General features: G+C 66.4%; 1 protein-coding gene across 1 annotated transcript; it reads right to left on the reverse strand.

Moving 5' to 3' along the window:
• Nucleotides 1–1,666: 1,666 nt before the first annotated feature.
• Nucleotides 1,667–6,875, reverse strand: CABP2 (calcium binding protein 2; the record flags this gene model as incomplete). The annotated part of the gene is made up of 6 exons (XM_084895111.1): nucleotides 1,667–1,897; nucleotides 2,390–2,537; nucleotides 2,952–3,061; nucleotides 3,508–3,642; nucleotides 4,652–4,682; nucleotides 6,711–6,875. The coding sequence occupies 6 exons, from the start codon at nucleotides 6,873–6,875 to the stop codon at nucleotides 1,872–1,874; spliced, it is 615 nt and encodes a 204-aa protein (XP_084751237.1). The 3' UTR covers nucleotides 1,667–1,871.
• Between the last annotated feature and the right edge of the window lie 5,502 nt (nucleotides 6,876–12,377).

Here is a 12,377-nt window from a genome sequence, read left to right on the forward strand (position 1 = left end):
TGGCCCGCCAGCCTGGCCGGCAGGAGAGATGCCTAATGGGGATTAGGATTAATTGGGATCTCCCAGGACAGCGATGCTGAGCTGCTGCAGCCAGCCCTGGCACCTGGGCGTGCAGGCTGTGGGCGGGCGGGGCGCGGGGGCTGCCGCCTGCTCCGTGGTCCCGGGGCCGTCGCGCTGGCCGCAGGGATGACGAGGAACAGGTGCGGGGCTGACGGTCGGGTCCATCTTCCTCCCGGTCAGCCGAGCTCGGCAGACGCGGCCTGCGCCGTAGCCGGAGGAGGCTGAGGCCTGTCCGGGGCCCCCCTGGCCCTCAGGCGTCCTCTCGCTGGCGCTGGGATGTGAGAGTCTCCAGGCCCGAGTGCAAGCCCCACCTCCCCTTCATCCTGACCGAACGGGGCGAGGCTGGTCCCTTGTCCTCCCGGAGACTTCCGGTGGCAGGCAAGGGGCGGGTGCATCTGAGGGCCCTGGGGGGCCACGGCCAGTCCCTGAACAGGAGGGCCGCCAAAGGCAGGAGATATTTTAGGAAGAATGACCGGCAGGCAGCACGCACTGCGTGGCCCGCGGAGAGAGGTCAGTGCTGTGTGACCTCCGGCCCAGCACTGAGCCCGGCCTCTCGGCCTCCTCCGTCTGGGAACTGGGGTGTGAGGACGCAGGGGGGGGGGGGGCGACGTGTCATCCGGGTCCCCAGGAGGCAGGTAGCGAGATGGCGTTAGAAATGCAAGGCGGAGAGCGGCGAGAAAGAGAGATTGCCGGAGGGAGGGCCTCGGCTGAGACCAGCCCACCAGCCCCAGCCGAGGCCAGGGGGCGGGAGGCAGAGACGCGGAGAGGAACCTGGGGCCGGGCCGGGCAGGATCGTGGGTGCCCGGCGCCCCCACGCTGGGCCGGGCCGGGGCTCCGCAGAGAGCGGGGAAAGGGACCCGCAGCCGCAGCCAGCAGTGCGGCCTCTTCCCGGCCGGGAGGGAGGGAAAGCTGGACGCGCTCCAGTCCCTCTGGAAGGCTCCGAGCGGCACCCCCAGAGGGAACGGCCGGGTCCCGGGAAAAGCCCTCCCGCTCTGCTCCACCCTCCGAGCGGAGGTGCTCCACCCTCCTGAGGCCGCCGCCCTTTCACACGGCTCCTCAGGGCGTGACCCCAGCCACACAGTTACTCTCGCTGCTACTTCATAGCTGTCACGTTGCTACTGTTAATGAATCGTCATGTAAATATCTGTGTTTCCCCCGATGGTCTTAGGCGACCCACAGGTTGAGAACCGCTGCTGTTGAGACCATTGGAAAAAACAGATATTTACATGGCGATTCATTAACAGTAGCAACATGACAGCTATGAAGTAGCAACGAAAGTGATTTCATGGTTGGAAGTCACGTCGCCCTGAGGAGCTGTGTGAAAGGGTCTCAGCGTTAGGAAGTGTGAGAACCACTGACCTAGAGCAACCCGGGTGTGGCAGGGCCATTCACGGGGTGAGGGGCCCCCCTGCTCCCCGCTCTGGGAGAACAGGCTGGGTTTACTGGTTCGGGGGCCTTTCCGGACGCTGTGGGCCGGGACCAGGATCCACAGAGGGCCCCTGCGCCCCCAGAGCTCACAGTCCAGGGGCTGGTGACCCAGCACTGAGCCTCTGGGGCCAAACCCTGGGTCCCCCGGGGTGAGGACGTGAGAGGGAAAGCCACCTCCCAGGTCTGAAGGTCCTTTATTGTCAGGGATACAGAGGGGGGCCTGGTGGAGGGGCGGGTGGGGTGAGGGCGGGCAGGGCGCTGCGCACAGGTGGGGGGTGGGGGAGACAGAGGGTCCCAGCTGGAGGCGACGGGCTCCAGGGACACACTGTGGGCAGTGGCTGTGGCCTCACGTGCTCTCCGCTGCCTCCGGCGCCCGTGCAGGCTCAGCGAGACATCATCCGCACAAACTCTGCGGACAAAGCCAGGGTGTGGGTCCCGCCCGGGGCGGCCCATGTGCTGGCCGGGAGGTGTGAGGCGTGTGGTCACGTGCGCCTCCGGGATCTGACAGGTCACAGGCCTGTCTCCAGGCCAAGAAGAGGGCTTTGTCTTGTGGGCAGAAAGCACTTTGTGACTCAACTATGTTCTCTCTGCTTCGGCTGCTAGGAAGCTCGGGAGTGACCTCCCGGGGCGATGTGGTCCTGTGCTCCCTCTGGGGGGCGCAGTGGAGGAGGAGCGGGGTCTGGACGGGCTGCCTGGGCCAGAGGGTGGCTGCGTCTGCCTCCTGTGGCCACGCTGGGCCCTTTCCCAAGGCCTGACCCCCTGCTCCTCCCGCTCCCGGAGACAGCGCCTCCTCCCGGCGCTGGGGGCGCTGTACGGGAGGGTTCGGGCTCAGCCAGACCTGGCGCAGCCGAGGCCCGGCCTCATCGCTGCCAGAAGCCCCCGGGGGCGCGGCGGGCGGTACCTTCGAAGTCGATCAGGCCGTCCCCGTTGAGGTCCATGTCCTGCAGGATCTCGTCCACCTCCCGCTGCGTGAGGCGCTCCCCCAGCAGGACCCTGAGGGCCGCCCGGAGCTCCGCCAGGCTGATGCAGCCGTCCCTGTTGGTGTCAAACTGCGGCGCGGCCACGGCGTGGGTCCCCGAGGGACCGCCATCGCTCAGCCCTCACGCACATGCACGCACACACACAAATACGCACACGCACATACACCACATGCACACGCACACGCACATGCACACACAAATGTGCTCGCACACACGCTCGCACACACAAAAATAAGTGCACATACACAAAATACGCGCACACACAAAAATACGTGAACATACATGCACATACGCACACACATGCACAAATACACACGCACACACGCACAAATATGCACGCACGCACAAGCGCACACGCACACATACAAGCACACACACATACAAGCGCGCGCACACACACAAAAATACGCGCGCGCGCGCACACACACACACACACACACGCACGCACACGCAGGCCCCTCCCACCCTGAGCCCAGGCCACACCTCTCGGAAGGCGTCCCGCAGCTCCCGGACCCCAATCATGTCCGCGGTCTCCGCCAGCAGCTTGGGGCCCATCAGCTCCACAAAGTCTTCAAAGTCCACCTTCCCGCCACCTGGGGGCCATGCTCATCAGAGATCCCGGCCCTGGCCCTCCTCTGCCCGCTGCCCGCTGCCCGCTGCCCGCCCCTCCTGGCCTGGGCTCGCTAACCTGCCCTTCTCCCCCCGGGGCCCACAGGCTGGGCCATCTGTGATTTTTGATGACTTTCCTTAATTCTCCTGCAGAGTTTGGTTGAGGTCAAGCCCTGGCTCCAATGACCTGGCTATGACCTTAACCTTTAACCTTTCAGAGACTCAGTTTCCTCGTCTAAAGAATGGGAATAGTGGTCCTCGCCCTGCTGCCTCACAGGGATGGTGGGATTTCTGGAGGCAGAGTCCTGGCCTGGAGGACGGCCGAGGTCTGGGCTGTGGGGCCAGCCAGCAGGCACCTCCACGCCTGGCTGCCCCGGCCCGACCCGGCCTCTGGAGAAGCAGGGATGGGGGGGTGGTCTGAGGCACGTACTGATCTGCTGGGAGATCTCAATGAGCTCCATCTCCGTGGGCATGTAGCCCAGCGTCCGCATGCAGGCGCCCAGCTCCCGGTAGCCGATGTAGCCGTCCCGGTCCCGGTCAAACTCCTGGAAGGCGACCTGCAGCTCTGCCAGGTGGGGCAGGGTCAGTCCTTCTCCAGGGTCCCCCTGGGCCCCAGCTCGGATCAACTCCCCTTCTCTCCTTGGACTGATCATCCCCTCCTTCTAAACATCCCTTCATCTTGGCTGCCTCAGGGCCTTTGCACATGCTACCCCATAATTCATTCTTTCAGCAAATATTTAGGAGCATCTGCTATGTGCCAAGCTCTGCTCTAGGTAGTGGGAATATGACAGTGAAGAAAGAAAAAGGAAGGAAAGGAGGGAAGGAAGGAAGGAAAGACGGAATGAAGGAAGGAAGAGAGGTAGGAAGGGAGGGAGGGAGAGAGGGAGGAAGGGAGGGAGTGAGAAAAGGAGAGAGGGAGAGAGGGAGGAGGAGCGCACACTCTGGAGCACTCCCCCTCCCCGTTGGTCCTCATGTCCTGTACTCAGGAAGTCTTCCCTCTAACTCCTGAGCCCGCCGCCATCTGTCCTCGGCCGGAAGCACTGAGACCACTTGTGCTGCTGTCTCACTGACGTCTGTCTCCAGAGGACAGGCCAGGTCTGTGCGCTGGCCACGCTTCCGGGCTCAGCACGGGCCAGGTGGGGGCCCAGGACGTGCTGGCTGAACAAACGTAAAAGGGACCCAAGAGACTAAGGCGACCAGACGTCCAGCTTCTGGCGGGACAGTCCCGGTTTCTAACGATGTGTGCCGCGGCGTTTTAAAGAAGTCCCGATTTTTTTTAAAGCGCTGCGGGACGCGGGACACAGGGCTAAAAATCGGGACTGTCCCGCCAAAAGCAGGACGTCTGGTGGCCTTACCAAGCCCCACCTGGCACGCTAGAGCAGGCAGCTGACCGCGGGGGTTTGTGGACTCATCCCTGCTCAGTCTGTCCCCAGGCCCCTCGCATAGCTCTCCTGCAGCCTCCTTCCGGCTCCCAGTTCCCCCTGGGGACTGCTGAGCCCCCCGCCCCCCTCTCCCCCCTGTGTGCACCCCACGTCCACCCCTCCAAAAACCCTGGTTCTTTCCAAACCCTTTACCTTCGATCTCCTCCGGCCGCAGCTCCCGGTCCTGGGGGCACAGAGGGGTCAGGACTCCCCGGACCCCTTGCTTCCTGTTCTCTGGGCCTCTCCGATCAGCCCCCTCAGCGCCCAGGCCTGTGTCTGACCTGCTCAGGCCTGGCTCCTCCCCCACCCCCGCTGACGGACGGCCCTGGGGGCTTGGGGTCCCCTCCTCGGACCCTGCCAGGCGTCTCCCCGGCCTCCCACCCCCGCCACCCTCTTCTGGGGCACGGAGCCCCCTGGACAGAGGAGGGGTCTGGTTTGGGCGGATCCCAAGCTGGGGGGCCTCCATGGCACCATCGGTCTCCGAGGGACCTGCCCCCTCCCGGCCCACCCCCTGGGCGGCTGCCTCTGATGTTCTGCTGGGTCTCTCTCTGTCCCCCCACCCCCCAATCTGGGTGCCTCTGCTCTGACCTCCCCCCTCAGTCCTCTCCCCCCTCAGGGAGAGGTCAGTGGGTGGACGGGCGGATGGGCAGGTGGATGGACGGACGGGTGGGCAGGCAGACGGGCGGGCGGGCAGACGGTCGGGCGGGCCGCGGGCCCGTACATACTAGCTGGGTGGCCGCGATGCTGGGCCTCAGGAAGATGCAGGCGGGCCCCACCAGGCTGCTGAGCACCGAGTAGCCCTGGACGCCCCGTCGGGGGCCCCCGGGCTCCTTGGGGCCGTGCGGGGAGCCGCCTGGGCAGAAGCTGGGCCACAGCCAACCGCCCTGCAGCAGAGCCGGCCGTGAGCTGGGGCGGCGGCCCCTCCTGCCGGGGGCGCCTGGCCCCGGAGAGAGGCCCTCCCCATGGCCACTCTCGGCCGAGGGGCCGCCCCTGACTGTCCCGTTGGGCAAACCTGAGCTCGGGGAGGGCAAAGGACCTGGCCAAGTCCACTCCGAAGCCAGGGGCACAGGGTCCCCCGCAGGGAGCGGGGCGGCCAGCGGGGGGCAGTTGGGGGCCTGCTCAGCTCGGCGGGGGAGGCCCAGTGGGAACCCACCTCCGTCCTCCGCCGGCCTGTGCCCACCTCTAAGCCCCGCCCTGCCTCACCCAGGGCCCTGCCCACCCAGCTGGCCCTCCCGGGGCCCAGCCCAGGCTCCTGGCCGTGGCTTCTCCCCCTCGCCGCCTGCCTTAGCTCCCCGGCCCCTTTGCCCCTACCTTAGCTCCCCGGCGTCGGGGCCGCTTGGCACAGTTCCCCATGGGCCAGGGACCATGCCGGGCCGGGAGCCCGGGCTGGGGCTGGGCCTCTTGGAGGCCGTGGGCTCCGCCGGCCCCAGCCGCTCCCCGGAGTCTGGGAGCCCGGCAGGGGATTTTCCAAGGGTTTTGTGGGGAAGGTCGGGGGCGGGTGGGCAGGCGGGGAGCCTGGCACGGGGGCTTGGGTCCTAATCCGGGATTAGCTCTGAGTGTCTCTGCTGGCGAGGGGGGCCGCTGGGGTGCCAAGGGCCCTGGATGCTCAGCCTCCCCTCGCTCGCTCCTGAGGGTCCTGCACACACCCTCCCCGCCCCCATCCCCTAATCCCTCCCACCAGGAGGGACTGGGTGTCTTCAGAAGCAGGGCCGGGCCTGGAGGAGGACACGGGCGCCTGCTGTGCGGGGCGGGCTGGGCGTCCCTCCGTCCGAACGGGCCCCGGTGGTGTGAACCCTGCACACCCTCCGCTCGCTGCCTGCCCAGACGGAGGCCTGGGAGGCCCTGCCTCTTCCTGCCAGGACTCCCCTTTTCCCCCGCTCTCACCTCGGAGCACCCGCCTGCCCGCCTGCCCTCGGCACCCCTGGACCAGCCCCACGCCCTCGCCACTGGATGAGGAGCTGACCGATGGAGCCAGCTCTGGGGCAGGGCCTGGGGGGGGTAGGAGGGGGGACCTCAGGGAGGACGGGGCCTGGGGGGAGGAGGGGGGGCCTCAGGGAGGACGGGGAGCCTGTGAGCCGCTGAGCCAGGACTCGGGCCAGCACGTGTTTCAGGGCCTCCTCCGGCACAGTGAGGCTGGGTCTGTCCGGCACGGGGTCCCCTGTTGGCTCAGGGTCCCCCCGTCCGGGGTTCGCCCGCTCCCCGCCCACCTTACCTGCCCGAAGGCCGCCTGCACCTGGGCCTCCAGCTCCCGCAGGAGGAGCCGCCGCCGGGCGACCGCGGGGCTGGCGGGGGCCTGGCTGGGCCCCGCCGCGTCCTCCGAGGCCATGGGCGCCCCCGGCGGAGGGCTGTCACCCTCCGGGCCCTGAGGGAGGGCCATCGGGACCAGGGGCGGCCCCACTCGGTCTCCGGTCCTGCGGGGGGGCTCAGTGGCAGCGGTGGTCCCGGCTTCTCTCCCCTGCCCCCGGCCAGGGCAGCCGGCAGGCATCTCTGTGCCCGGGCTGCCCGAGTCCCACCTCCCTTCTCCCCTCGCTGCCCAGCCTCTCAGACAGCCTCCCTCCAGTCCTCGCCTCCCCACCCTCTGGCCTCCGCTGGCCCCACCGGCCGGCTCTGGGCTCCGGCTCCCGAGCCTCCTGCCAGGCCCCTGTCCGCCCTCACTCCGTGGCGGCCTGTCTGTCTGTCTGTCTCTCTGGCAGTCCCTCTCTCCGCCCTCCCCTGCTGACACCTGCCCAGGGGCCCGTGGGCCTCGGACCCCTCCCTCCTCCTCCTCTCTCTGTGCGTGGGCTCCTCTCACAGTGCTCTCTGTCCGTCCACCTTGTCCTCCTACCTCCCGCCCCCTCCCAGCAAGGCTCCCCCGCCTCACCCCGCCCCCCGCTCCCCTCCCCTCCTGCCAGCGCCTCCCGCTGAGCGCTGCTGACCTCCGCCCCTGCTGCTCAGCCAGCAGGACGGGGTGACCGGGCAGCCCACTGCCTCCTGGGCCCTGTGTCCCCAGACACTCACCGCCGGCGCCTGCTCCTCCCGCCCGGAATGAGGTCAGCCGGCCCGTCCGGCCCTGCTCCGGGCCCCTCATGATTTATTCACCTGCCCCCCCCCCCCCCCGCCTTTGTCCGGGGAACCGGATCCCGCCGGGGCCTGCCACCCGAGCCTCCGGGCTGGCCTCTCGGCCCGCGTGCCGGCCATTCATGTGCTGCTCTGGAGCATCGAGGCGGCTGGGGCCCGGACCCGCTGGCTGTGGGGCCACCGCACACCCCCTGCCCGGGCCCTGCCCCCTCAGGGGGGCCACGGACCAGTCTCCAAGCGCTGGGGGCTTCACGGGGAGACGCGGGGACAGGGTTCCGTCCTTGGCGATGCTCACCCACAGTTAGCCGGGGCTTGGGGTTCGCTGTGAGCTGGGCATGCTGGGGGCTGGGTCCCCAGGGTGAGCTGGGGGGCTGGATCCCCAGGGTGAGCTGGGGGCTGGATCCCCAGGGTGAGCTGGAGGCTGGATCCCCAGGGTGAGCTGGGGGCTGGATCCCCAGGGTGAGCTGGGCTGGATCCCCAGGGTGAGCTGGGGCTGGATCCCCAGGGTGAGCTGGGGGGCTGGATCCCCAGGGTGAGCTGGGGGGCTGGATCCCCAGGGTGAGCTGGGGGGCTGGATCCCCAGGGTGAGCTGGGTGGCGGTCCGCAGGGTGAGCTGGGGGGCTGGATCCCCAGGGTGAGCTGGGTGGCGGTCCGCAGGGTGAGCTGGGGGGCTGGATCCCCAGGGTGAGCTGGGGGGCTGGATCCCCAGGGTGAGCTGGGTGGCGGTCCACAGGGTGAGCGGGGGCTGGATCTTCAGGGTGAGCTGGGTGGCGGTCCGCAGGGTGAGCTGGGGGGCTGGATCCCCAGGGTGAGCTGGGGGGCTGGATCCCCAGGGTGAGCTGGGAGCTGGATCCCCAGGGTGAGCGGGGGCTGGATCCCCAGGGTGAGCTGGGTGGCGGTCCGCAGGGAGGAGGGGGCGGTAGTCCTGGACAGGGCATGGGGCACGGGGGTGGGGACCACCTCAGGGGCTGCATCTTCAGCAAATGTTCGCGGAGCACCTGCGGCTGCCTCCCCGGCTGCCCAGTCCCGCCTCCCGGAACCTTCCGCCGGGCCGGAGACTCACGTAAACCGAGGGTGCTGGGAAGGAGGCGTGGGGCCTGGCTATGTGTGTGTGTGGGGGGGGGGGGGGGCTGTGGAAGAAGAGAAAGGGAGGGGGAGAGAGAAACAACGATGAGAGAGAATCACTGATCGGCTGCTCCTGCACGCCCCCCACTGGGGATCGAGCCCGCAACCCTGGCATGTGCCCTTGGCCGGAATCGAACCTGGGACCCTTCAGTCCACAGGCCAACACACTATCCACTGGGCCAGACCAGCCAGGGCTGCTTGTTGCTGTAAGCAGCTGAATGGTGAGGTGATTCATCGGCAGCAATAGATACAGAGTCAGAACCAAGGGGCGCCATCTGCCGTCGTGCGGGGCAGAGGGGCGGACTTCCAGGCTCAGGAGGCCGATGCTCTGAGTTTGGTTTTAGTTTTGGTTTGGTTTTGTGCTGTGAGTTTTAATGAGCTTGGTTTCCAGGCTTCCTGGTTGGTGTGAGGTCCGGAGGCCGCTCAGCAGGGGTGGAGGTCAGAGCTGGGGACAAAGGCACAGCCGCCCACAGGAGTCTTCCGGTTAGCAACCTCCATTTCTGCCTGTGACCCCGGGGCCGGCCGCCACCCGCGTTCCAAGGACGAGTTTCCGGCACGGCTCCTTCACACACACACACACACACACACACCCCGCCCCAAGCAGCGGGACCTACGGGCTGGAATGCTGGTGCCATCTAAACAGCACCTTCAGGGCCCTGGCCCGTGTGGCTCAGCTGGTGGAGCGTCGTCCTGGGCACCGAAGGCCACCGGTTTGATCCCCGGTCAGGGCACATGCCCGGGTTGGTCCCCGGTGGTCGGGGTATCTACGGAGGCAACCGATCGATGCTTCCCCTCCTCCCTCTCCCTGCCTCTCTGGATGCTGCGGCCTGCCCTGGCTGACACATCAAATTAGCCGTCCCCTAGGAGAGGCGCTTTGTAGCTAATAAAGCGGACAGGTTTTTAAAAAACATATATTTTATTGATTTTTTACAGAGAGGAAGGGAGAGGGATAGAGAGCTAGAAACGTTGATGAGAGAGAAACATGGATCAGCTGCCTCCTGCATGCCCCCTACTGGGGATGTGCCCGCAACCAAGGTACATGCCCTTGACCGGAATCACCTGGGACCTTTCAGTCCGCAGGTCGACGCTCTATCCACTGAGCCACACCGGTTTCGGCTGCAGACAGGTTTTTAAAGTGGCTGAACTGCCCTAACCGGTTTGGCTCAGTGGATAGAGCATAGGCCTGCAGACCGAAGGGTCCCGAGTTCGATTCCAGTCAAGGACATGGACCTTGGTTGCAGACACATCCCCAGTGGGAGGTGTGCAGGAGGCAGCTGATCGATGTTTCTCTCTCATTGATGGTTCTAACTTTCTACCCCTCTCCCTTCCTCTCCGTAAAAATCAATAAAATGTATTAAAGATAAATAAATAAGAATAAAGCGGCTGAGCCGTTCCGGCACTCCCGCCAGCAGCGCCGTCCCCGTGTCCGTTAACCCCGCTGTGGCCCCGCCGCCGGTTCCCTGACGGGGCCGCGGTCCCCGGCGTCCCGGTGGCTCAGGACGCCGATGCCTCTTCATTCCCCCGGCGGGGCCCCGGCCCGCACACACCGTCACACAGGGAGCTCCTCCCTGGCCCAGGGCCGGGCCGCGGCCACAGGCAGGCTCAGCGTCAGCCCCCTTCCCGCCGGGCCTTTACATGTCTGCTCAGCGCGGGTTTGGTTCGGCTGCACAGAGGTGCTTTTTAAACATTTTATTTTAAAAGGGTTGTTTACAGAAGCATTCACGCTCCCACTCCCCGTGGCTGAGAAAAAGCAACCTTTTAACCACTTCCTGCTTGTCTATGGCCACATTCTGGCTTCAGGCTGTGTGTCAGTGAGCTGTCCGTGCGCTGAGGTTACAGAGTCCGAGCTGGTGACAGCCCGGTCCCGGGAGGGGCGGGTGTCTGTGCTGGACTGCGGGGCCCAGGCTCCCGGCAGCCGCGTCTGTCCCACGGAGGGTGAGGCCCCCGATTCTCCGGCTCCGCCCGGGATGCACACCGGCCGGGAGGCTCCTGCTGGGCTCACAGGTGCATGGCAGACAGGCCCGGCCAGCAGCGGTGACCATGGCAGACAGGCCCCGGCCAGCAGCGGTGACCATGGCAGACAGGCCCGGCCAGCAGTGACCATGGCACACAGGCCCCGGCCAGCAGCGGTGACCATGGCAGACAGGCCCGGCCAGCAGTGACCATGGCACACAGGCCCCGGCCAGCAGCGGTGACCATGGCAGACAGGCCCGGCCAGCAGCGGTGACCATGGCAGACAGGCCCGGCCAGCAGTGACCATGGCACACAGGCCCCGGCCAGCAGCGGTGACCATGGCAGACAGGCCCCGGCCAGCAGCGGTGACCATGGCAGACAGGCCCGGCCAGCAGCGGTGACCATGGCAGACAGGCCCCGGCCAGCAGCGGTGACCATGGCAGACAGGCCCGGCCAGCAGCGGTGACCATGGCAGACAGGCCCCGGCCACACAGCGGTGACCATGGCAGACAGGCCCAGCCAGCAGTGACCATGGCAGACAGGCCCGGCCAGCAGCGGTGACCATGGCAGACAGGCCCGGCCAGCAGCGGTGACCATGGCAGACAGGCCCCGGCCAGCAGCGGTGACCATGGCAGACAGGCCCGGCCAGCAGTGACCATGGCAGACAGGCCCAGGCCAGCAGCGGTGACCATGGCAGACAGGCCCCGGCCAGCAGCGGTGACCATGGTAGACAGGCCCCGGCCGCACAGTGGTGACCATTGCAGACAGGCCCAGCCAGCAGTGACCATGGCAGACAGGCCCGGCCAGCAGCGGTGACCATGGCAGACAGGCCCGGCCAGCAGCAGTGACCATGGCAGACAGGCCCCGGCCAGCAGCGGTGACCATGGCAGACAGGCCCAGCCAGCAGTGACCATGGCAGACAGGCCCCGGCCAGCAGCGGTGACCATGGCAGACAGGCCCGGCCAGCAGCGGTGACCATGGTAGACAGGCCCCGGCCGCACAGCGGTGACCATGGCAGACAGGCCCAGCCAGCAGTGACCATGGCAGACAGGCCCCGGCCAGCAGCGGTGACCCGCGGCCCTGCTTTGGAAGGCCTGGCTCTCGGCGGCCGTGGTTCCCAGGGAACCTGCCTCGCAGAAGCACTCGGCGAAGGCGGCCAGTGCTGCCCACTCTTCTCTGCCTTCGAGTCCTCTGTGGGCGGGCGGGGCAGGGTGAGCAGTTATTTGCGGAACGTCTGTGTGTGTGAGTGTGTGTGTGTGTGTGTGAGTGTGTGTGTGTGTGTGAGTGTGAGTGTCTGTGTGAGTGTGTGTGTGTGAGTGTGTATGTGTGAGTGTGTGTGTGTGTGAGTGTGTGTGTGTGTGCGAGTGTGAGTGTGAGTGTCCGTGTGAGTGTGTGTGTGTGAGTGTGTGTGTGTGTGAGTGTGTGTCTGTGTGAGTGTGTGTGTGTGTGAGTGTGTGTGAGTGTGAGTGTAAGTGTGTGTAAGTGTGAGTGTGAGTGTGAGAGTGTGAGAGTGTGAGTGTGAGTGTGAGTGTGAGTGTGTGTGTGAGTGTGTGAGTCTTTGTGTGTGTGTGAGTGTGAGTGTAAGTGTGTGTAAGTGTGAGTGTGTGTGAGTGTGTGAGTGTGAGAGTGCGTGTGTGTGAGAGTATTTGTGTGTGTGTGTGTGTGTGAGTGTGTGTGAGTGTGTGTGAGTGTGTGTGTGTGAGTGTGAGTGTGAGAGTGTATGTGAGTGTGAGTGTGTGTGTGA

The sequence above is a fragment of the Pipistrellus hanaki genome (genome assembly GCF_964339955.1).
Source record: "Pipistrellus hanaki genome assembly, chromosome: 9".
NCBI lineage: Eukaryota > Metazoa > Chordata > Mammalia > Chiroptera > Vespertilionidae > Pipistrellus > Pipistrellus hanaki.